The 23,932-nt window shown below is 41.9% G+C and overlaps 1 protein-coding gene across 1 annotated transcript; it reads left to right on the top strand.

Moving 5' to 3' along the window:
• The first annotated feature begins 2,774 nt into the window (after nucleotides 1–2,774).
• On the top strand, nucleotides 2,775–19,602 carry ADIPOQ (adiponectin, C1Q and collagen domain containing). The gene is made up of 3 exons (XM_040348998.1): nucleotides 2,775–2,784; nucleotides 10,927–11,132; nucleotides 18,977–19,602. The coding sequence occupies exons 2-3, from the start codon at nucleotides 10,931–10,933 to the stop codon at nucleotides 19,489–19,491; spliced, it is 717 nt and encodes a 238-aa protein (XP_040204932.1). The 5' UTR covers nucleotides 2,775–2,784; nucleotides 10,927–10,930; the 3' UTR covers nucleotides 19,492–19,602.
• The last annotated feature ends 4,330 nt before the right edge of the window (nucleotides 19,603–23,932 follow it).

Raw genomic sequence — 23,932 nt, 5'->3', positions numbered from 1 at the left:
CGCCATTCACGATTCACTTACGCAAACTATGTAAATTTCAAATTTCGCGATGCGGGAACGACGGGTATACGTAACATTGGCTGCAGGGGCAGCCTTACGCAAAAACCGCCGTACGGAAACGACGTAAATTGCGTACACAGGGCTCGCGCAACGTTGTGAATCGGCGTTAATATGCAATTTGCATACTATACGCTGAGCACAACGGGAACACCACTTAGCGGCCATCGCAAGAATGCAGCCTAAGATATGCGGGCATAAGAGCCTTATGCCACGCATTTCTTAGGCTGCAGTCGGCGTAACGAGGTTCCTGAATCAGGAGCATTCATTACGCCGGGGCAAGTAAGCAATTGCGCTGTGTAACCTATGGTTACACAGGCGCAATTGCTTCTTGAATCCAGCCCATGGTTATTAACTGTCTTCTGTATCTGTACAGGTCCTAGCTTGTTTCAATGGACTTTCTATTTTTTGTGAAAAACTAAAATTTTCAGAAGGTCCACTGATGTTTTGCTTTTTTGCTTTGAGTACAAGACCAGTCATCCTGCACAAGGAGAGAGAGCAGCAGCAGTGACTGGACTTTATTATTTGCACAAAGGGAGTGCCCCACTGTCTGGGTCTATGGACGCAGGCAGTGGGGCTAAGGGAACACATGTTCCCCTATAAGAAGTGGCTTCCTATAGTAGCAATGGATGAAGAGGAGGTGCCAGCAGCACCAGCAGGGGACCTGGGAAGAGGAGGATCAGGGCTGCTCTGTGCAAAACCATTGCACAGAGCAGATAAGTATAACATGTCAGTTAAAGAAGCTTTTCAAACACTCAGGAAGAAGTAGAAACTTAAAGAAAGAGAATGCACAGAAACAGAATGATTGAGATCAGTGGCGGCAAACAGTGCACCCACAGATACCCCCCCCCCCCCCAGTCGGTTGGGTAACACACTACACCCACCCGCCCCGGTCGGGTCTGGACCACTTACCCTATCTATGGTGGGCAGCAATTCACTCAGGCAACAGGCGGCAGGCATCAAGGGTGGCTTCTCCTTCCCCTGCTCTCCTCTGCAGGCATCCGTGATCACAGCGGCTTCTTCTCCTCCTTGGTGACCAATAAGAGCACTTCTCCTTTGAGCCAAATGGGAAACGGGTCTTAGACCCACTTCCTGATTGGCCAGGAGGAGAATCAGTGTGAAAATAGCAAATATTCATTTGCTATAGTCACACAACTGGGTTGGCTCGGTTGGCAGTGCTCTTCGCCCTGAGCCCACCCTTTTTTGAAGCCTATTAGAGCCTCTGGCTCTAATCACGTGCCCATTGGAATTCCTGCATCCGGCGTCCTCTATGGGGGCCGGAGGCATGGATAGGGGGGTGGCACCTGTGTGCCCCTAATGGATGGGCTGTCCCTGATCGAGATGTTCCATAGGCATGGGGGACTTTGATTTCATGGTACACACATGTTCAGGGATCATGATCACTTTGTACATGTACATGCACTAGTGCATGTGACACCTCTAAGCACATTGTAATGATTTATTACTACTTTTATTCATTTGCTTTAGTCAATCAGCCCCAATGAATAGGTACTAGCTAATCCCAATAAATTTCATGTGTCAAACAGGCAAGAAAAAGGAGAAGCGTATTGTGTTTGAAGGTTAGATTAGAAATGTGTCAAAAGCAAGTTAAAATGCCTGTGTGCACGTGACCTACAAAGAAACTGGAAATGTATTTTTAATATAGTTTTACATATGTACATCCATATAAATACAATTTTAAATACAGTAAAACCTTGGATTGCAAGCATAATTAGTTCCAGAGACATCCTTGTAATCCAAAGCACTTGTATATCAAAGCAAATCTCCCCATAAGAAATAATGGAAAGTCAAATGATTTGTTCCACGACCATTTATTCATAGGTCCTTCAGTTTATAGTGCATATAAAATGATTATAGTAATGGGATGGGTTGTGTAACCATAAAATGTCCATCCACAAATGGAAGCCTCCGCAAGGGGATTAGAAGCAAAATCCAGTAAGAGCTCCAGGGTATAAAAGAGAAGAGGGGCACCTCTAAGTGTAGCAATAAGTTGCTAAATGTTGTACCTTCATTAAATGTAACCATATTGCTACACTTAGAGGTGCCTCTTTTCTCTTTTACGCCTAGTTGTGACATGACGCTACTCCTATATCAAGACATCGCTTGTATATTAAATCAAAATGTATTCTTGCAAAATGCTCTCAAACCAAATTACTCTCAAGCCAAGGTTTTACTGTACATATTTTCAAAGTTGCCCAAAACAACTATTTGGGTGAAGCCTTTAGTGTGGCTAAGCACATGATGTAGAACACATTTTAGCTTTCAATAGAAAATGAATTTGTCTGTGAAATAGGTGATGTCAGTTACTATTAGTTAGCAGTAATTGATGTGAGTGCATGTGTATGTGTTATTTAAATGTTTTAATTGTATTTATAGGAATACATACACATACAATTGTATGTATATAGTTTGTCTTTAAGGGACACTTGTTACAGTATGGGCTTCAAAATTAAAGCAATTTATCAAAAGTGTCTGATCTTTTATATTTTTCCATTTTTTCAAAGAGTTTCAAAGAGCTTGAGATTACTTGTGTTCCTTAAACTGCTCCCACCAGACAAGGAATTCCTGATCTAAATACTGACCTTTAAATAATCTCCCTCCACAGTAATGCAGAGAATTAATTTTAACTGACAGTGACACATGCTCCGTATAGAATGGAACGCGGTTAGTCCATTGCACAGGAGACAGAACACGAATATTCATCGGGTAAGACTTATCATTTCAATATATCTTATGATCTGTAAGGTGTTACATGTTTTGTAAGAATTGTGAGATATTATTTTAAAGTACAAATGTGTTCTGTGTATTTATGAGTATTTAATATAGGGGTAGGTGTTTAATACAGAGGACGCTACCTACATGGAGTTTGCATGTTCACCTTGTCATTAAATGAGTTTGCTCTGTATACTTTAGTTTCTTCCCACACTCCAAAGACTTGCTGGTAGGTTAATTGGCTCCTGTGTAAATTGTCCCTAGTATGTGTATGTATACATACCGTGTTTCCCCGAAAATAAGCCCGGGTCTTATATTAATTTTGGCAACAAAAGACACAGTAGGGCTTATTTTTGGGGTAGGTCTTACCATGTAATGTGCTGTCTTCTCTTCCCTTCTCTCGACCTGCCTGTTAGGAATCCCAAGTGTGAACTGAGCTAAAATGCTTGTAAAATCTTGTAATCCACTCTATTACTGTAGTATATAATGTACAATGTGTGTATTTCTGTAATATAATTGTGCCAAATACCTTCATTATAGCGCCGCTCTGCGCTTTTGTGACCTGCCGGAGCTCTCTTCCCTGCATGTATGTTACAGAAACACACACATTGTACATTGTGTACTACTGTAATAGAGTGGGTTATAGGATTTTAAACTAGGGCTTATTTTCAGGGTAGGGCTTATATTGCAGTCCTCCTGGAAAAGTACGCTAGGTCTTATTTTAGGGGTAGGTTTTATTTTCGGGGAAACAGGGTATCAGATATGGACTATCAATTTTAGTCTCCTGATGTGAATGTACAATGCTGTGTAAATTGTTGTCATTATATTAACACCAGTAACAAATAAATAAAATACAATATGCTGGCATAATTGCTAAAGAGTCAAAAGTCTAAAAAACGTTGGCAGGTAGGGTTTTTCTAAAAGAAGAGTTTCCCTGCCTTGTACGCGGTAATGTACACTGAGGCACGCATGCGCAGCTCAGAATACATTTACGGCACCAGTCTGTACCATGATGAAATGATGGAGTGACGTTATTGCAGCCACTCATTGAAGTGGCTCAACAGAGCGAACCTGGAAGGAAGACCAGTAGAAGATAGAGGCACCCAAGACTGCTCTAATGCGCTAATATGCTAATTTACCAGCACATTATTATTATTTATCTCAGCAATTTATTCAAGTTGGACATAAATTGCTTTATCTGCAGGCGCCCTCCTGTGTTAATTTAAACGGATTATTGCAATAGCTGTCCAGGTGGCTGGTCTCAGAAGATCTTAGAGGTGAAGATGCTGGATGTGGAGGTCTTGGGCTGGTGTGGTTACATGTGGTCTACGGTTGTTAGGCCGGTTGGATGTACTGCCAAATTCTCTGAAACGCCTTTGAAGATGGTTTATGGTAGAGAAATGAACATTCAATACAAGGGCAACAGCTCTGGTGGACGTTCCTGCGGACAAAACTGATGAAAACAGACTGAAGTTCAGTTTCATCGGTCCAAACCGACCGTGTGTGGGCCCCATCGGTCCGTTATCCTTTGGTCGCAAAATGTAGAACTCGCTTTAAAATTGAACCGATGGACGCCTAACCGATCAGTCAAAACCGATGGTTAGTACGCAAAAGCATCGGTTCCAAACCCGGGCATGCTCAGAATCAATTTGACGCATGCAGGAAGCATTGAACTTCATTTTTCTCAGCACGTCGTTGTGTTTTACATCACCGCGTTGGACTCGATCGTTTTTTGAACTGATGGTGTATAGGCACATCAGACCATCAGTCAGCTTCATCGGTTAACCGATGAAACTAAACTTCAGTCCGTTTTCATCAGTTTGGACTGATTGTGTGTACAGGGCCTTAGGCTGGCCACAAAAAAGGCCACTCTTCTCAAAGGAGAAGTTCTCACTAAGACAGATTTGTGAACAATATTTGAGAGAAATAGGCCTTTTGTGTACATAAAAAAAAGTCACAAATCTTTGCATTCAGCTCATGATAAATAGGAGCAAACACAAAAGTGTTGGGTTTATAATTTTTTTCAGTGTATTTCCCCTCTTTGTTAGCCTGGTTGTTGTGTGTTTTCCTTATTGGTGGTCCTGATTTTTGGTGGTGACCCAGTGGCAAACTAGTTATACATGCTTTTCCTTATTTATTTAATATCCTATATATATGTTTTTTGATACTTTTCTTGTATTCTTCTGCATAGTCTTTTGTGTCTTCTGGTTGGTTCATTAATCTTATCCCCTGATGAAGCCCAACAGATGAAACATGTTGGGATATCATACGAATATAACCGTAAATCCGTCTTTATGACCACCTAATGGAGATGTATAATGAAACACAATGATCTGTTTTGATTGGCTTTTAATCATGTTTATATTAAATCCTTTTTTTTGAGTAATTTTGGTTTCCATTATTATCTGTTGGTACAGTTATAATCCCACTCCATTTATCACTATATATTTTGACTTTTCGGGATGAGGTGCCGGATGCTCTAAAAGTGTTTGTCTAGGTCAGATAGAGCAGTGTTTCCCAACTCCAGTCCTCAAGGCACACCAACAGGTCATGTTTTCAGGATTTCCTTCAGATGAAACGGCTGTGGTAATTACTAAGGCAGTGAAACTGATCAAATCACCTGTGCAAAATAATGGAAAGCCTGAAAACATGACCTGTTGGTGTGCCTTGAGGACTGGAGTTGGGAAACACTGAGATAGAGAAAGGGAGTCACCACTCAAGGCAGAAATTAAGAAGCTCCTCACTGGATCTGAAGCCACGGGTGCTGGCAATGCATGTAATAATGCAAAAATGAAAGGGGATGTCTGGACAGCCACACTCCAAAAAAAAAAAAAGCAAACAGGATACAGGCTGACGTGTTTCACACTAGAACTAGAACTAGTGAATATTCATAGCTATGATTAAGCACTAAGTTCTAGTGTGAAATGCATCAGCCTGTATCCTGTTTGCTGTGGCATGTATCCTGTAATTTAACTTTTACAATAAAGCAATATATTTCTTGGAGTGCGGCTGTCCAGACATCCCCTTTTATTTTTGCATTGTTTGTCTAGGTCAGATAAAATTTATAAAAGAGCATTGTGTATTCAACCAGCATGGTTCCCAAAATCAATAATGAATTTACATTTCAAAACCAGCATATTCATTGTAATGACAGCTTGACACCTACAATAAAATGCAAAACAGTAGCATTCTATTAAAATATATTTAACAATAAGATCATTTACTAAACAAAAATTAGGCCAAACATCATGCTCAGTAAAATGATATGAATGTGATTAAAGCCCCACTGACACAAGTGACTGTTATCACCAGAAAAAAAAAATGAGGAGAAATATGTTGTTTTCCGATCTATCTCCACTCTCTTTCACAATCTGTTGTATCTTGAAACAGGTGAAAGAATTCTCTCTGCTAAGACACAGAGCACAAACAAACAAAAAATTGTCAGGGATTTTAACCTCCCTGGCGGTATGATTATGTCAGATTTTTGATGCTGAAAGCGATACAATTATTTTGCATGGAAATTTGGCGTTTTATATTGTAGGCCTGTAATTCTTAGGAATAAATCACTTAAATCTGTCCAAACAAAGAGTCTAGTAGACATCCCGGGTATGATAAAGTTTGAAACACAAAATCATAAATTATAATATAATAAATAGCTATAAATAATTATAACAAATAATAATGTAATAATAATACATTTTATTCCATAATGTAATCAAATCAAAAACAGTTGCTGATTTGTCGCTGTCATTACTTTCAGTGTTTGATGACGAATTTCCCCACAAATCGCTATCGCTAAATTCTGCAAGTGATTCTTGCTGGTCTAAAAGTGCTTTTGATGTAATTGGTCACTTTTTGGTTGCTATGGACATTCTCCAGTTTTCAGGTAGAAAGAACATTGGGCCAGATTCACAAAAGGGATACGGCGGCGTATCTGCTCATACGCCGTCGTATTCCTGTTTCTATCTATGCGGCTGATTCATAGAATCAGTTACGCATAGATATCCCTAAGATCCGACAGGTGTAATAGTTTTACACTGTCGGATCTTAGGATGCAGTACCGCGGCCGCCGCTGGGGGGAGTTTGCGTCGTAAACCAGCGTCGGGTATGCAAATTATCAGTTACGGCGATCCACTAAACTGTTTCCCGTCATTCCGTCGCCACAAGTGTTAGTTTGCCGTCGCAAAGATAGGGCACCTTTTACAAAGTGTAAAATTACTACACCATGTAAAAGTATACCCGTCTTTCCCGCGTCGCTTTTGAATTTTTTGAATTTTTTTTTTTTCCCGACGCAAGTCTTTTTTTCACGTCGCGATTCACAAAATGTTGGCGCGTCGTAATTTCGCGCAAAGCACGTCGGGAAATTTGCATCGGGAGCATGCGCAGTACGTCCGGCGCAGGAGCGCGCCTAATTTAAATGGTACCCGCCCCATTTGAATTGGCCCACCTTGCGCCGGACGGATTTAGGATACACCGCCGCAAATTTCCAGGTAAGTGCTTTGTGGATCGGGCACTGAGACAGAAAATTTGAAAATTTGTGGCGGTGTAACCTAAATCGGTTATGTTACGCTGCGCCCGGGCTACATGAATCTGGCCCAGTCTTTATAATATAAAACTACATGCAAGGCACTGGACAAAGCATTAGGAACAAAAGGGATGTCAAATAATTTGATACAGTAATGTAATCTGTAAAATTACAGTGTACTGTATGTGTTTTTAACCTTTTGAATTTGAAGCCGAGCTCCATCCCCGTGCGTCACGACGCTCGCAGGGAACGGAGCTCGGCACTGTAATAGATCGAGCGGATGGCCCGCACACACAGCGGGGAGACATCACAGGATCCTGGGGACATTAAAGAGCAAGGTCACCTTTTGGAATATGTTACAAGCTTCGCCTGTATTTAGGGTGGAACATGTAATACCCCAGATAGCAAGCAATTGTGCTGCAAGTTTAAAAAATGACTTGCTAAGCTATTGCTAGACTTGCCAGGCTTCACAAGTTTGTTGCACAATTGCAGCAATCCGCCTTGCATGATTCCAAATCAACTTTCTTTGCAAACATTCTGCAAGTTTGCTGCAAGTTCTGGTTCAGTTATGTTGTGCAATGGTCATCCCACCACAGGGGTCACTGTGGCTGAATTTTCATGCTGTAGACTTACAGAGCTTTTGCTGTAGACTCACCACTGCAACTTTGCTCTTGCTAGAGACTTGCCACACAAATTTGCAACAACTAGAGCTTGTGCTTTAAGTGCTCTGCAAGTGTACAACTTGCCAGTGAAAATGTGCAGCAGACTTACGATTCAACACTGCCACAAATTTGTGGCAAATTATCCATGCAATCTGGGATTCAAGCTCCTGCTTTTACCTCAGATCGACCCTTTCATTGTGACAGCGGGCAGGGGTTCTTCTTATTGCATCCACCGTCACAATTTAAAAACAGCACAACCGTGCAGGATCTCACCCACATGGCCACATCATTCATTTACAGTTTTCTGTGAATGAATGAACAACAAGTACCATCAGCCACCATGGCTAATGGTCTGTAGTTCTGAATGAACTGTTAGGGCACTGGTGAGCTCCCTTGTCGTTTAATCACAAACCCTGCAGCTTTCAATCCAACAGCCTGTATGGAGATACAGGCTGGAAGCTGCAGGGCTTGTCTTCAGAAGCCTGACATTGCACCCCTGATCTACTGCTCCAGCAGGAAAAGATAATAAATGCAAATTTTTTCTGCAAAATACAGTATCGAGTACAAGTACTGATACTTTTTTTTCAAGTACTCGCTGATTACCGATACTTTTTTTAATGTCATGTGACAGTGACGCATTGATGGCTGGCACTGACGAGTGGGCACTGACAAATGGCACTGACAGACATCCTCTCATCCATAACTGTAGAATATGATTTAAATTACAATAAAGGATGTGAAAATGGCACTTTGCAGCCTACAGTTTTATAGGTGGTACTGTTCTGGCTTTATAGTAATAAACCTGCACTAGGAAAACACCCCTGCTGTTTACCTGGATTGAATTCAGAGACAAACTTGTAAAAGGAATCTGTTGGGCTTCCTTTGGAAATTAAAAAATTACCATAATGCAATAATCAAAAACTTAGCGTGTGAGAGAACATGGATTGTAACAATCTGTACTGTAACCACCAATGAGTCAAACTACACAAAGAGAGGCAGCGTGTAATGCCTGTGTCCGTGTATAATGCTCAGACGGCGGCCATCCAGTGTACAAAAGCCGCGCCTCCTCCTCCTCCTTGTCCATGATAGGGGAACTCAGTTTCCCAGCAGTGAGTTAGTGTTCCGCCTATCACGGACATCCTCTCATCCTCGTCCATGGGATGAGGATGAGAGGATGTCCGTGATAGGCAGAACACTGACTCACTTGCTGGGAGTGTTCCCCTATCACAGATGAGGAGGCTTTTGTACACTGGATGGCCGCCGTCTGAGCATTATACACGGATACAGGCATTACACGCTGCCTCTCTCTCTCCCAGGTATCGGATCAGGCATCGGGAGCATTTGCGCGAGTACAAGTACTCGCGCAAATGCTCTGTATTGGTCTTGATACCGATACTAGTATTGGTATTGGGACAGCCCTAGTTAAAACTCCTGATCTGTATACTTGTTTCAGGTAAGTGATTAACCACTTGCCGTCGCCGCACCGTCGAAATACGTCCACAAGGTGGCTCTCCTAGGCGAGATCACGTTATATGACGTCCTGCCTATTAGCCGCCACTAGGGGCGCACGCGCGCCGCCGGAGGCGCGCGCGCGCGCCCCCCGCTCGCCCCCGACTCCCGTGCGTGTGCCCGGCTGGCGTGATCGCCGCCGGGCACACGCGATCGCTCGGTACAGAGCGGGGAACGGGAGCTGTGTGTGTAAACACACAGCTCTCGTTCCTGTCAGCAGGGGAAATGCTGATTTTCTGTTCATACAATGTATGAACAGAAGATCAGTGTTTCCCCTAGTGAGGCCACCCCCCCCCCCCCACAGTAAGAACACACCCAGGCATACTTAACCCCTTCCCCGCCCCCTAGTGTTAACCCCTTCACTGCCAGTGGCATTTTTATAGTAATCTAATGCATTTTTATAGCACTGATCGCTATAAAAATGCCAATGGTCCCAAAAATGTGTCAAAAATGTCCGAAGTGTCCGCCATAATGTCGCAATACCGAAAAAAAAATCGCTGATCGCCGCCATTACTAGTAAAAAAAAATATTAATAAAAATGCCATAAAAATACCCCCTATTTTGTAAACGCTATAACTTTTGCGCAAACCAATCAATAAATGCTTATTGCGATTTTTTTTTACGAAAAATATGTAGAAGAATACGTATCGGCCTAAACTGAGGAAAAAAAATGTTTTTTTATATATTTTTGGGGGATATTTATTACAGCAAAAAGTAAAAAATATTCATTTTTTCCAAAATTGTCGTTCTATTTTTGTTTATAGCGCAAAAAATAAAAAACGCAGAGGTGATCAAATACCACCAAAAGAAAGCTCTATTTGTGGGAAAAAAAGGACGCCAATTTTGTTTGGGAGCCACGTCGCACGACCGCGCAATTGTCTGTTAAAGCGACGCAGTCCCGAATCGCAAAAAGTACTCTGGTCTTTGGGCAGCAATATGGTCCGGGGGGTAAGTGGTTAAGAAACCATTGCAACGAGCCAGCATGATGACCAAAAACTTTTTGTTTTCAGAATGCCAACAATTGCAATAAACTAATTTCCTTTGATTTGGGTTTCCTTTAAAGAAAGCCAGTCACCACCCCATGCCTACTGGAATAAAACCACACAAGATAGATTCCTCACATAATCTTATGCCTGGCTTCCTTGGTTTGGGGTCATTTTTTGCCCCATCATGCTTTCCTGGCCCTAATGTCAACCAAAGTTCTGGCAGCAGCCATAGAAGCCTCATGCAATATGCAAAGACTGTTATAGGGTCAGTGCATCCAAAATTGATGAATAGTTATTTTTTGGTAGATGGTATAGTAATAATTCACTTATTGGGTTTGTATAATTCTCATGTCCTCTCTATTTAAGATATCTGCTCACCTGACTTCACCTACAATGGACATAATATGTTTATGTGGTCTTTTAACACTATTCTTAATCTTCCATTGTGATACAGGACAATGCTGCCTCTACATTCTGTGTGTGCTTTGCTTCTGTTGGCACCACTGTATTCTTCAGCTGAAGATGACCCAACACAACCTCAGCGAAATCCCTGTGCCAACTGGATGGGTGGAGCACCTGGTTATCCTGGACACAATGGAATGCCAGGGAGGGATGGCAAAGAAGGGAAGGATGGAGAAAAGGGCGAAAGAGGACAGACAGGTTAGTGCTGGTTTTAGTAGAGGAATGGGGTGTAAAAAAATAATTATGTGCATTAAATTGTGTATGGTGTTTACAGTGCCTTGAAAAAGTATTCATACCCCTTGAAATTTTCCACATTTTGTCATGTTAGAACCAAAAACTTAATTTTATTGAGATTTTATGTGATAGACCAACACAAAGTGGCACATAATTGTGAAGTGGAAGGAAAATTATAAATGGTTATTAATATCTTTTACAAATAAATATCTGAAATATGTGGGGTGCATTTTGTACATGACGCTTTTGTCGCCATATTGCGTTCCGCGCTGAAATGCATACCGCGACCGCGCACTGACGTCATCGCCCGGCGCCGCGTGCGTTCCAGCATGGAACACGGAAGTGCCGAGCGTAATCAACACTCTATTCGGCAAACATGCTTTACTCCTATAAACAGAACAGCGTGTTTACTACACGCTGTTCTATTATTGTCGGTCGTAGCCGGACCACGCTACAAACAAACTACTGGCAAAAATCCCCTCAACCGAATATCATCGCAGCCCAGATCCATGAAGCTACAACTTAATCCTTCTAAGTAACCATTACCTGGATCCACGCTGCCATCCTTACTGCATTTGCTGGGGACACCCCAAGATATCTTCCACCAGGAGACCCTCCATAACAGAATCCCATTGCTGCTACAATAATCTGCTTACTGAAGAACTCTCATGCTCTGCAAACGGATAAGTACCATTACTACGTTACATTTATTGCTCTAGAATTACCCGGTTCACATATAGCTTTTACTAAGTACTGTATTTGAATCTGGCTCTAGTTTATACTACCGTGCTGCTCGGGATTACTTATTGTGCCTTCATGTAACAGTTGTGGAATATCTTAAAGGGACATTCACTCTTAAACCATTTAGGCTACAGTTGCCTCTCTCAAGTATATGCTATCTGCATACAGTATTTTTATATGCTACGTGCTTGACATTTGTTCTTTATAGTATACGCCCTCCTGGCTGCAAATACCGAACATGTTTGCTATACCTTTAACGCTAGGGGTTGAAGGTATGTTGTAATACCTGCTCCCTTAGTAGCTCAATGCATTCCTATATGTGAGAGATATGATGTAGTGAACCCCCAAACTCTTTTTTTCTGTTTAGAGTGACGCCTGGGGTCAAGTACTGAAAATCATATTACATAGAGAAGTGCATTGAAATCTTTTCCCTAACCGCAGTTGTGGTTCACTCTCGTTCACCATAGTTTGTGACACATTTGTATTCAGCCCCCTTTACTCTGATACCTCTAACTAAAATCTAGTGGAGCCAATTGCTTTCAGAAGTCACCTAATTGTGTGAAATTTGATCTCAGTACAAATACAGCTGTTCTGTGATGCCCTCAGAGGTTTGTTAGAGAACATTAGTGAACAAACGGCATCATAAAGGCCAAGGAATACACCAGACAGGTCATGGATGAAGTTGTGGAGAAGTTTAAAGCAGGTTTAGGTTATAAAAATATATCCCAAGCTTTGAACATCTCACGGACCATTGTTAAATCCAGCATCCAAAAATGGAAAAAGTATGGCACAACTGCAAATCTACCAAGACATGGCTGTCCACCTAAACTGACAGGCTGGGCAAGGAGAGCATTAATCAGAGTAGCAGCCAAGAGGTCCATGGTAACTCTGGAGGAACTTCAGAGATCCATAGCTCAGGTGGGAGAATCTGTCCACAGGACAACCATTAGTTGTGTATTCCACAAATCTGGTCTTTATGGAAGAGTGGCAAAAAGAAAGCCATAAGAAGTTCTGCTTTCAGTTTGCAAAACACCATGTATGGGACAGAGCAAACATGTGAAAGAAGGTGCTCTGGTCAGATGAGACCAAAATTGGCCTAAGGGAAAACGTTATGTGTGGCGAAAAACTAACACTGCACATCACCCTGAACACACCATCCCCACCGTGAAACATGGTGGTTTCAGCATCATGTTGTGGTTATGCTTTCGTCAGCAGGGACAGAGAAGCTGGTCAGTGTTGATGGGAAAATGGATAGAGTGAAATACAGGGTAATCTTAGAAGAAAACCTGTTAAGAGTCTGCAAAAGATTTGAGACTGGGGCGGAGGTTCACCTTCCAGCAGGATAACGACCCTAAACATACAGCCAGAGCTACAATGAAATGATTTAGATCAAAGCATATTCATGTGTTGGAATGGCCCAGTCAAAGCCTAGACTTTCCAATTCCAATTCCAATTGAGAATCTGTGGCAAAACTTGAAAATTGCTGTTTGCAGAGGCTCTCCATCTAATTTGACAGAGCTTGAGCTATTCTGCAAAGAAGAATGGGGAAAAAATGTACTCTTTAGATGTGCAAAGCTGGTAGAGACATCCCCAAAAAGACTTACAGCTGTAATTGCAGAGAAAGGTGATTCTACAAAGTATTGACTCAGGGGGGCTGAATACAAATGCATGCCATGCTTTTCACATATTTATTTGTAAAAAAAAATGAAAACCATTTATCATTTTCCTTCCACGTTACAATTGTGTGTTGGTCAATCACATAAGATTCCGATAAAATACAAAATACATTTTTTGGTTCTAACATGACAAAATGATGTTGAAAATGTCAAGGGGTATGAATACTTTTTCAAGGCACTGTATGTGTGGCTGTGCATGCACACAGATACAGATATATATAATAGATAACTTAGGCCCCGTACACACGACCAGTTTCCTCGGCAGAATTCAGCTTCCGACCGAGTTTCTGGCTGAATTCTGCCGAGAAACCCGGCCGTGTGTACACTTTCGGCCGAGGAAGCCGACGAGGACCTCGGCGAGGAAATAGAGAACATGTTCTCTATTTCCTCGTTGTTCTATGGGAGAACTCGGCCCGCCAAGGTCCTCGGCGGCTCCAGGACTGAACTGGCCGAGGAACTCGATGTGTTTGGCACGTCGAGTTCCTCGGCCGTGTGTACGGGGCCTCAGCCTAACAGCCTAACCAATTGTCAAACAAACTGAAAACCTAGTAAAACCTATTCTGTGTGAATGCATATCACAGAGGAATCACAATTCATAATAATAATAAGGTGCAATTACTCACAATCCCTGTAGTTCACTTTTTGGAAAATAGTATGGTTATCCTGATACATTGCCCAGAAGTAGCAGACCCCCAAGTAAAGCAAAACATCATTGAGAGATGCAGAACGGCTTCAAGGCACTAAGTCTTACCAAAAGCTTTGCCTACATACAAATTATTCTAGCCAAGGTGCCTATCCTATGTATATTTCATTATAATGACCAGAGGAGCCTAAACCCCCTTTCTCCAAAATGGGCCTCTGCCTTGGCTACCCCATTCATGTGTCCCATTGAAATGGCAAGCTAAACCTAACTATTTGAAAAATATATGTGCGCTGCCTGAGGCCCCTTTCACACCTGCGGACCGTATGTCCATTTTTTCATCCATCTGTTTACGGATGAAAAAGGGACATCCATGTATCCCTATGAGATAGCGGGTGTCAGTGGATGAATATCTCATCGGTGTCCGCTATGGTCTGATCGGTTGAACACGGACAGACGGTCTGTGATCATCTGATCTTCCCATAGGGGAGAGCGACAATCTGATAGGGCGGTTCCTGCACAGTGTCATCTGCCAGCTCAGCGGGGATACCTGATGAGCAAGCGGATAAGAACCGTAAGGATCCTCACGGGATCCGTACGTCTGAAAGGGGCCTAACAAGGAATGTAAAGTGGTTTGATGCATATTTTAAATATTAATTATGGGCAGGACAAAAATCTACTAATATATATATATATATATATATATATATATATATATATATATATATATATATATATATATATATATACTGTGTGTGTAGGTATGTGTGTTATTTATATATATATATACATACATATTTACAGTATATATACACACACAGTCACTGGCCACTTTATTAGGTACACCTTGCTAGTACCAGGTTGAAACCCCCTTTGCCTTCAGAACTGCCTTAAGTCCTTGTGGCATACAGTAGATTCAACAAGGTGTTGGAAGCATTCCTCAGAGATTTTGTTCCATATTGACATGATAGCATAACGCAGATTTGTTGGCTGCACATCCATATTGCAAATCTCCCCTTCCACCACATTCCAAAGGTGCTCTATTGGATTGAGATTTGGTGACTGGTGACTGTGGAGGCCAATGGAGTACAGTGAACTCATTGGGGTTGATTTACTAAAGGAAGATAGACTGTGCACGTTTCAAATGCAGTTGCTCCAGAGCTTAGTAAATGAAAGGAAGCTCTGCTGACTTCCATCATCCAATCATGTGCATGCTTTTTTTTCCCCCTTGCATGTGATTGGATATTCTATGCAAAGTGAAGCTTCATTCATTTACAAAGCTCAGGAGCAACTTTGCTTGTAAAGTGCACAGTCTATCTGCCTTTAGTAAATCAATCCCAACGTCATGTTCATGAAACCAGTGGTGAGATGATTTGAGCTTTGTGACATGGTGCATTATTCTGCTGTAAAGAGCCATCAGAAGATGGCTACACTGTAGTCATAAAGGGATGGACATGGTCAGCAACAATATTTTGTTAGGCCATGGTGATTAAATGATGCTCAGTTGGTACGAAGGGGCCCAGAGTGTGCCAAGAAAATATCCCCCACACCATTATACCACCAGCCTGAACCATTGATACGAGGCAGGATGGATCCATGTTTACATGTTGTTTATGCCAAACTCTGACCCTACCATGTGAATGTCCCAGCTAAAATCGAGACTCATCAGACCAGGCAACGTTTTTCCAATCTTCTATTGTCTAATTTTGGTGAGCCTGTGCGAATTGTAGCCTCAGTTTCCTGTTCTTAGCTGACAGGAGTGGCACCCGGTGTGGTCTTCTGTTCAATGTGTTGTGCATTCAGAGATAGTATTATGCATACCTTGGTTGCAACAAGTGTTTTTTTGAGTTACTGTTGCCTTGCTATCATCTCGAACCAGTCTGCATATTCTCTTCTGACCTGTGACATCAACAAGGCATTTCCATCCACCCAACTGACTCTCACTGATTATTTTCTCTTTTTCAGACCATACTCTGTAAACCCTAGAGATGGTTGTACATGAAAATCCTAGTTAATTCGGCAGTTTTTAAAAAAACTCAGACCCGTCCGTCTGGCACCAACAACAATGAGACGTTCAAAGTCATTTAAATCCCTTTTCTTCCCAAATTCGGATGCTTGGTTTGAACTTCAGCAAGTTGTCTTCACCACGTCTAGATGCCTAAATGCATTGAATTGCTGCCATGTGATTGGCTGATTAGCAATTTGTGTTACCAAGCAATTGAACAGGCTGTAATAGATTTATCCCTGGTCCAATTCCAGGATACATGTTTTATTCTGCCGCTGAGCCAAATTCATGTGGATGTGAGAGCATGCATGTAAAATAAATCACACTGCACACACTGGTCAGTACAAAGCTCCTTCTCACCAGGAAGCCCTTTATTCAGGTTACAGCTCTTTATAGCCAAAGTGACATAAGCAAACGTCATCACATATGGGTACATCTGATTGGCTCATTCATATGGTCTTTCTCTTGTTACATCTTCCTGGCCACGAGGCTTCACATTCCATGCTTTCCGTCGCCATTACTTTTCACGGTGGGAGGGGTAGGAGTGGGTTGAAAAGAACATCTGTTTGTCAAGGATATATACTGCTGTCTTGTTACGCGAATACTGAAATACACATATACATGCATATATATATATATATATATATATATATATATATATATACACATGCACATATATCGCAACATGAAAGAAAATAATATAATAAAAAGAATAAAAGAAAGGAAAGTAATTTAAAGGAGAGTCGTTAAAAGAGAAAGATAACAGACATTTTATTTCGCTCCATCACAAGGCGTTTTTTATAAAGTGGCTGGTGAGTGTATATATATATATATATATATTTGTGTGTGTGTGTGTGTGTGTGCGTATATATATATGAGCACTATTGAGATTTCTTTGCATATGCTATCCGGATACCATTGATTGGTGTGTGGCAAAGTGACGAGGAAATATTTTCGGGGGTACACAGGAAATCTTTTTTCTAGCCTGGGAGAGGCTAAAAGGCCCATTTTGACCAAGCTTAGTTGCAAGGTTGCATTGCTGAAGGTGAGAGTTCATCTGAAGGGGGAGCACTTTGTGGTGATACACTGTTTGCATACCGGAGCACTACAAAGGGAGGTGGATTGAGAAGCACCTATGAAAGGATGGTTACTGGCTTGTGGGATGAGCATCACAGTTACTATAAACTGCACCGTTGTGGACTATATTCTAATTTGATTACTGCATGTGTTCAAATGTACTGGATACGCATGGACTCAATGTTTAATTTGTGAATAAAAACATTTGGGATTTACTCAGAGTGACACAATTATCCACATTTTAGGTTTTGTAATATTTTATCTTTATTTTTTGTAACATGTTTATAACATGTATATTTATTATAGAGCAGCATGATTAAATATTGAAATATAAAAATGCAATCTTTTTTTTTCAAACATTTAATTAATTTTCAGGAAAAAACAAGATAGGGATAATTAGCTTTATTATGTGTTTTTCCTAACTGCAATCTTTTATGCATCCAGATGGCCAACCAATAAACCGCTATTTCAGCTTTGCTTAAAGAGGAAGTAAACCACGCCAATTATTAATTATATTTTTTTGAAAAGTATAGGCATAATATGCTAGTATGTATCACATAATAGCACATTATGAAATACTTACCTAATGCCACGTACAGACGATCGGACATTTCAACAACAAAACCGTAAATACATTTCTGACAGATGTTGGCTCATACTTGTCTTGCATTAACACGGTCACACAATTGTTGCCGAAAATTCCGAACGGTGACGTACAACACTATAACAAGCCAGGAAAAATAAAGTTCAATGATTCCGAGAATGCGTTGAATTGATTCCAAGCATGTGTATAATTTTTGTGCGTTGAATTGTCGAAAAACCGGCTCTCAAATTTTTGTTGTCGGAAATTCTGACAGCAAATGTTCGATGGAGCATAAACACGGTTGGATTTTCCATCAAAAAAGCTCACATTGAACATTTGTTGCCGTGTGTATGCGGCATTAGAACGAATCCCTGCACCGCTACGCTGTGAACTTTGACTCATCCATCTTCACCTGGTCTTCCTTCCGGGTTTGCATCCTCCGGCCGTCTGATTGGCTGTGCCGTGATGACATCACTCTCACGCATGATCACAGGAGTCATGGACCGCGGCATGGAGCTCTGAAGGGACGGCCCAAGTATACCAGGCCGGGTTACACCAGGTATCATAGCACATGCGCCGGTGACATCACCAGTTGCATGAAGTGTAAATATCTCCTAAACCGGGAAGGTTTAGGAGATATTCATAGCACCTACAGGTAAGCCTTATTATAGACTTACCTGTAGGTACAAGCCTACAGAATGGGTTTAAATCAACTCTAAAAAAAGTGCCTTGTTTATTTCACTCAGCAAAGTATTAAGTACCATATTTTACGCCGAAAGAAAAAATAAGAAAAAAAAAGCTGCAAAGCGAGCTTCATTTGCATTGCTATCTTTTTAGCTAACCCATACTGTTTTGGAAATTTTTTGTCATGCATTAAATGTTCACTTGTAAACTAAAGAATGTGCAGAAATCATAAAAGATACAAAAAAGGCTAAAAACCTATAATACTGAACAAAAAAATAAAAAAAAATTGACCCAGTAAAATATAGTTTCCCTTTAAAAAGAACAGAAGTAAAATGTAAGGTATTCTATCTGTCATTTACAAAGTTATATTTACAATAGTAATATGAATATTAATATTTTCAGGTGTTCCTGGGCAAAAAGGAGAAGCTGGTGAGCACGGACCCCCAGGACCTGAGGGCCCACGGGGATTCCCAGGAGCCCGAGGAGAGATGGGGGAGAGCCCATTCTTACAACGCTCAGCCTTTAGTATGGGACTAACTGGCAGAGGTCCCACCCCAAATGTTCCTATCCGCTTCGCCAAAGTCTTTTACAATGAGCAACGCCATTATGATGAGAGCACAGGCAAGTTCAGCTGCCATGTTAAGGGCCTTTACTTGTTCACCTATCATCTGACTGTTTATATCAAGGATGTCAAGGTTGGGCTTTACAAGAATAACAAGCCTGTCATGTTCACCTTTGACCAGTTTCAGTCCAACAATGTAGACCAGGCTTCTGGCTCCATCCTATTGCACCTGGATGTTGGAGATGAGGTTTGGCTGCAGGTTTATGGAGATGATTTTGGAGGCATCTATGGAGATAATCTCAATGACTCTACTTTCTCAGGAATCCTGCTGTATCCAAGCCAGACCTCCAACTGATTCTCCTCTAGTGTTATATGACCATGGGTCTTTTTTTGTCAGCATGAACTGATTGTAAAGTCTCAGATGTCCTAGAACTATCACAGAATTACAAAGGCAAATTGCTCTAAATGTGTCTTGTTCATTTCTTAAGATATCAGAAAAAAAAACACTTTGCATACAAAACTGTTTGTGGCAAATATGTAAAAATGTGCATAAGTGGTTGGCTTTAATTTTTAAACATACAGGTACTTCTCATTTTTTTGCGAATTGGATGCATAATTCTCCACATGTACTTCGCATGAGGAGATTGTGACCGGAACTCTATAGAGCCGATTCACATACCTCCATTGCAGCTTCAGAGTCCTGTGTGTGTTTGGCTCCATTTCAGGGCCAAATTCAGGCAAACATTCGGCCCTGATTCATCCCTGAAATGGAGAACATCATTTTTTTTTCTAAATTCCAGCTCCCATATGTACCAATATAGCATTAATGTGTTTCTTTTGCTCTTCATGGCTGTTTCAAAACACTGCTCGATTATTTATGCCTTACTTCCTGGACAGATTTTAAGACACAGGAAAGAGTTGACCAGCTGAGGGTAGATGATGCAGGGTGTGTGCTAATGAGATCAGCTGGTCAACTCCTTCCTGTGTCATGACAAAGTCTGTTCAGGAAGTAAGGCAGAAGTAATCGAGCAGGGCTTTGAAACATCCATAAAAACAGTGAGGTAAACGTGGGTAGAATAATGGAAAGCAGTTTTATTTTTGCAAAAGAAGTACATTAGCATAAAGGGGGGACTGGAATTTAGAAAAAAAAAGGTTAACTTATCCTTTAATAGTCAGCAGCTACAAAAACTGTAGCTACTGACATTTAGTATACAGACACTCACCTGTCTAGGGATCCAGTGTCATCCAAAATTCCAAAATTGACAAAAAATATAGAGACACTTTTTTGTCTGTCTTATTATAATTAGGGGGTGTGGCATTAGTTGTAGGTGTGCTGTAGTGGAGAGGATAAAAATGTGGCGCACAAAGCGCATCGCAGAGAAAAGTGGGTTAAACGTAATAGTGGGTGTGTCTTAGATGGGCGTGGCTCAAAGTGTGTGGTTTGAGTCTGACATGAATGACGGATGGAGGAAGAAAGAAAGAAAGATAGCTGGAGGGAAGGAGAGCAAAGAAAATAAAGAAAGAGAGATGGAGGGACAACAGGCTCCTACACCACAATAGATATATGTGTATTCCAGATAAGGCTGCATCTCTGGACACCTGCAACCTGGACCAGATATTGGAGGGGTCCGATGGCATCACAAACGGCTAACGTGGTTGTGTATATCCACACACCTATACTTCTCCCTCTAGTGGCTTAACAGAATATTGCAAGTAGGCAAATATAATCACTCACACACGATCTCCATGCTCTATCTCACACCAAGGGAAAACCAAATGGTAATTCTCCAGATTCGGGGGCTAATCTAATACCCCACCTAGTGGCCACATTGTATCTGCCAGACCCCTACCTACCTAGTGGCCACAACACCCAAAACACTAAAAAGGGGTAGCCTCCCCAGGTGCCTGCGACCACCCCCTGAGGCAAAAAAAAAAAAATATATATATATATATATATATATACATACACACACAGTTTTTTGGTCATACTATTTGAATGGCAAGACGGTGCAAACTCATAGTGGGTGCCCCCGGACACAACAACATGTGGACATGTACAGAGACTCTAATGCCGCGTACACACCATCACTTTATGTGATGAAAAAAAATGACGTTTTTAAAAACGTCACTTTAATTGACTGTGTGTGGGGGAAAACGTCGTTTTATGTCTTGTAAAAAACGACCAAAAAAAATTGAAGCATGCTTCAATTTTATGTGTCGTTTTTCAAAAGTGCACTTTTTACTTCACAGAAATTGACCGTGTGTAGCAAAAAACGTCGTTTTCTAAGACGTTTTTTCATCCACGCATGCCCAGAAGCTACTTATGAAGCAAGCTTCAATGGTAAAACGTGGTGGAACGTAACCTCACTTTGCTAGAGCATTGTGAGAAAACGATGGTGTGTAGGCAACTTCGTCTTTGAAAATTGAAGTTTCAAAAACGTCATTTTTTACTTCACAGAAAATGTCGTTTTTTTTCATCACATAAAGTGATGGTGTGTACGCGGCATAAGAATGCCCAATGGTTCATAGAATATGTATACAAGTAAAAAAATTATTATAGAAACGTTGTAGAAAGTATATACAATAAATTACATATTTACCAATCGATTGATATGACATTAAAAGTATAGATAAAACCGCAATACATCGCTTCCCTAACACAGCACTACGTAAGCAGGGAACACACAACAGTGCGCCCGGTGCTTACCAATTTGGAAGCCTTATTAGAGCCCACGGCTCTAATAAGGATGCCTATTAGAGCCGACGGCTCTAATCAGGCACTTCCGAAAACACCCCCGCCACTGTAATTCAGATGCCCGGAGCCCGACAAGGGGCCGGACACCTGAATAGGGGGCGGCAGCGGCAACAATAGATAGATTCATGCAATGCATGAATCTATCTTTTGTAGATTGACGGGTGCAGTTGCTCCTGTGCCCTCTACGGACGCACCACCACTGGGCTGGGTGTTCGTTAAGTGGAAAATAGTTGCACCAGAACATATATGATTTTTAGGAAGATGGAAGTTTAATGCCAACAGACCATTGAACCGAAATGCCGCGTACACTCGGTCGGAATTTTCGACAACAAATGTTCGATGTGAGCTTGTTGTCGGAAAATCCGACCGTGTGTAGGCTCCATCGGACATTTGCTGTCGGAATTTCTGACAACAAATTTTTGAGAGCTGGTTCTCAATTTTTCTGACAACAAAAGTTCTTGTTGGAAATTCCGATCGTCTGTAGCCAATTCCGCTGCACACAAATCCTATGCATGCTGGGAATCAATTAGAGTTTAGACGCATGTTTGGAATCATTGAACTTCATGTTTGTCGGCTCATAGTAGTGTTGTACGTGACTGCAATCTTGACGTTCGGAATATCCAACATCATTTGTGTGACCATGTGTACGCAAGACAAGTTTGAACGGCAAGGATAGAGATCATTCTAGCTCCAATGATACAAGAGATAAAAAATAAATGCTTCACTCCGCCCGCATGATTAAGCTCCAGGGTGTAGTGAAACACATTGGGGGCATGGCTTGGCTGGAGCCCAGGCTGAGGCTGTCATTTCACATAGCCCAGGGGTGCCCAACCTTTTGAAGAGCGAGGGCCACATAAGCGACTTGGTAACCAGTCGCGGGCCACAGTGAGTGGAGGGGACACAAGTCTGTTTACATCTGCCGCTCCATAGAGGTGAATGGAGGGTCCCATTGAGTCAAATTGTGTGAAAGGGGCCTAAGGCTGCTTTCACCCTGATGCACTGCGGTTTACCCACATCGCAGATGTAGAGCTGTGCGCCTGTCGCTTTCCTGGGTTTGCTGCACTTTGCCATAGACTTCTATTATATCCTGCAGGTGTGGTGCACTTTCTGAAAGCACATCAAACCTGCAGGTAATAACAGAAGTGTATGGCTCAGTGCAGGTAACCCGCAGGTAAACTGCACTGCACCTGCGGATAAGTTTGAAAGCAGCCCAGTAACTACAGCAGAACAGATATGCCCATATATACACTGGGATTTTAGTAATAAGCTTACCTTTATTAACAGTCTTCCATTCAGGTATCGCCGGCTGTTGCTATCCCAATGCATTTGGTATCACTCCACCTGTAACAGGAGGCAGCGGTTTACAGGAAGCATTGGCTTATGCGGCTCTTTTCCGCAGCCGCTTGCTTCATCTACTGCCGGCTTCATCTACCACCGGCACAACTCTGATGCTCTAGGATGGCAACCTGCAATATGTGCTTGCCAACCTGCTATCCCAGAACAGGAGGTCACAGGCCACATCAGGATTCTGACAGGGTCTTGCAGTGATTTGCGGTGCATAGGACCTTTTTTGTCTCTTGAGCTATTTCATACTCATCAGCTTCCTTCCCAGGACAATCCTGATTTTTGGACCCTCGTCCCGATTAAAATCCCAGGTTAATCCTGATTAAAATCCCAGGAAATCTGGACAGTTTTTGGGAAAAATGGCAGCGGGCTACAAAAAGATGGCCCCTGTTAATTCAGTGGAGAGAGGAGAGGCAGCCAATCAGCTTCTCTCTTCAGTGTACAAGTAGACAATTCTCTTGTACACTGAAGCCGATTGGTTTCATGGATCAGAGGCCCCTCCCCTCTCCACAGAGCATACGGGAAAAAACAGGAACTCATGAAGCTCCTACCAAACCTTCGCCCACCCCGTCCTGACGAGAGGGGACACCAGATGTATCGAGGGGCTCCACTGTTGGGGACACCGATGTAAGGAGGGTCTCTGCTGATGGAGACACTGATGTAAGGCAGGGCTCCCCTGGGGACACTGATGTAAGGA

This window comes from Rana temporaria, chromosome 4 (genome assembly GCF_905171775.1).
Source record: "Rana temporaria chromosome 4, aRanTem1.1, whole genome shotgun sequence".
Lineage (NCBI taxonomy): Eukaryota > Metazoa > Chordata > Amphibia > Anura > Ranidae > Rana > Rana temporaria.
This window is presented reverse-complemented; position numbering and strand designations above follow the sequence as displayed.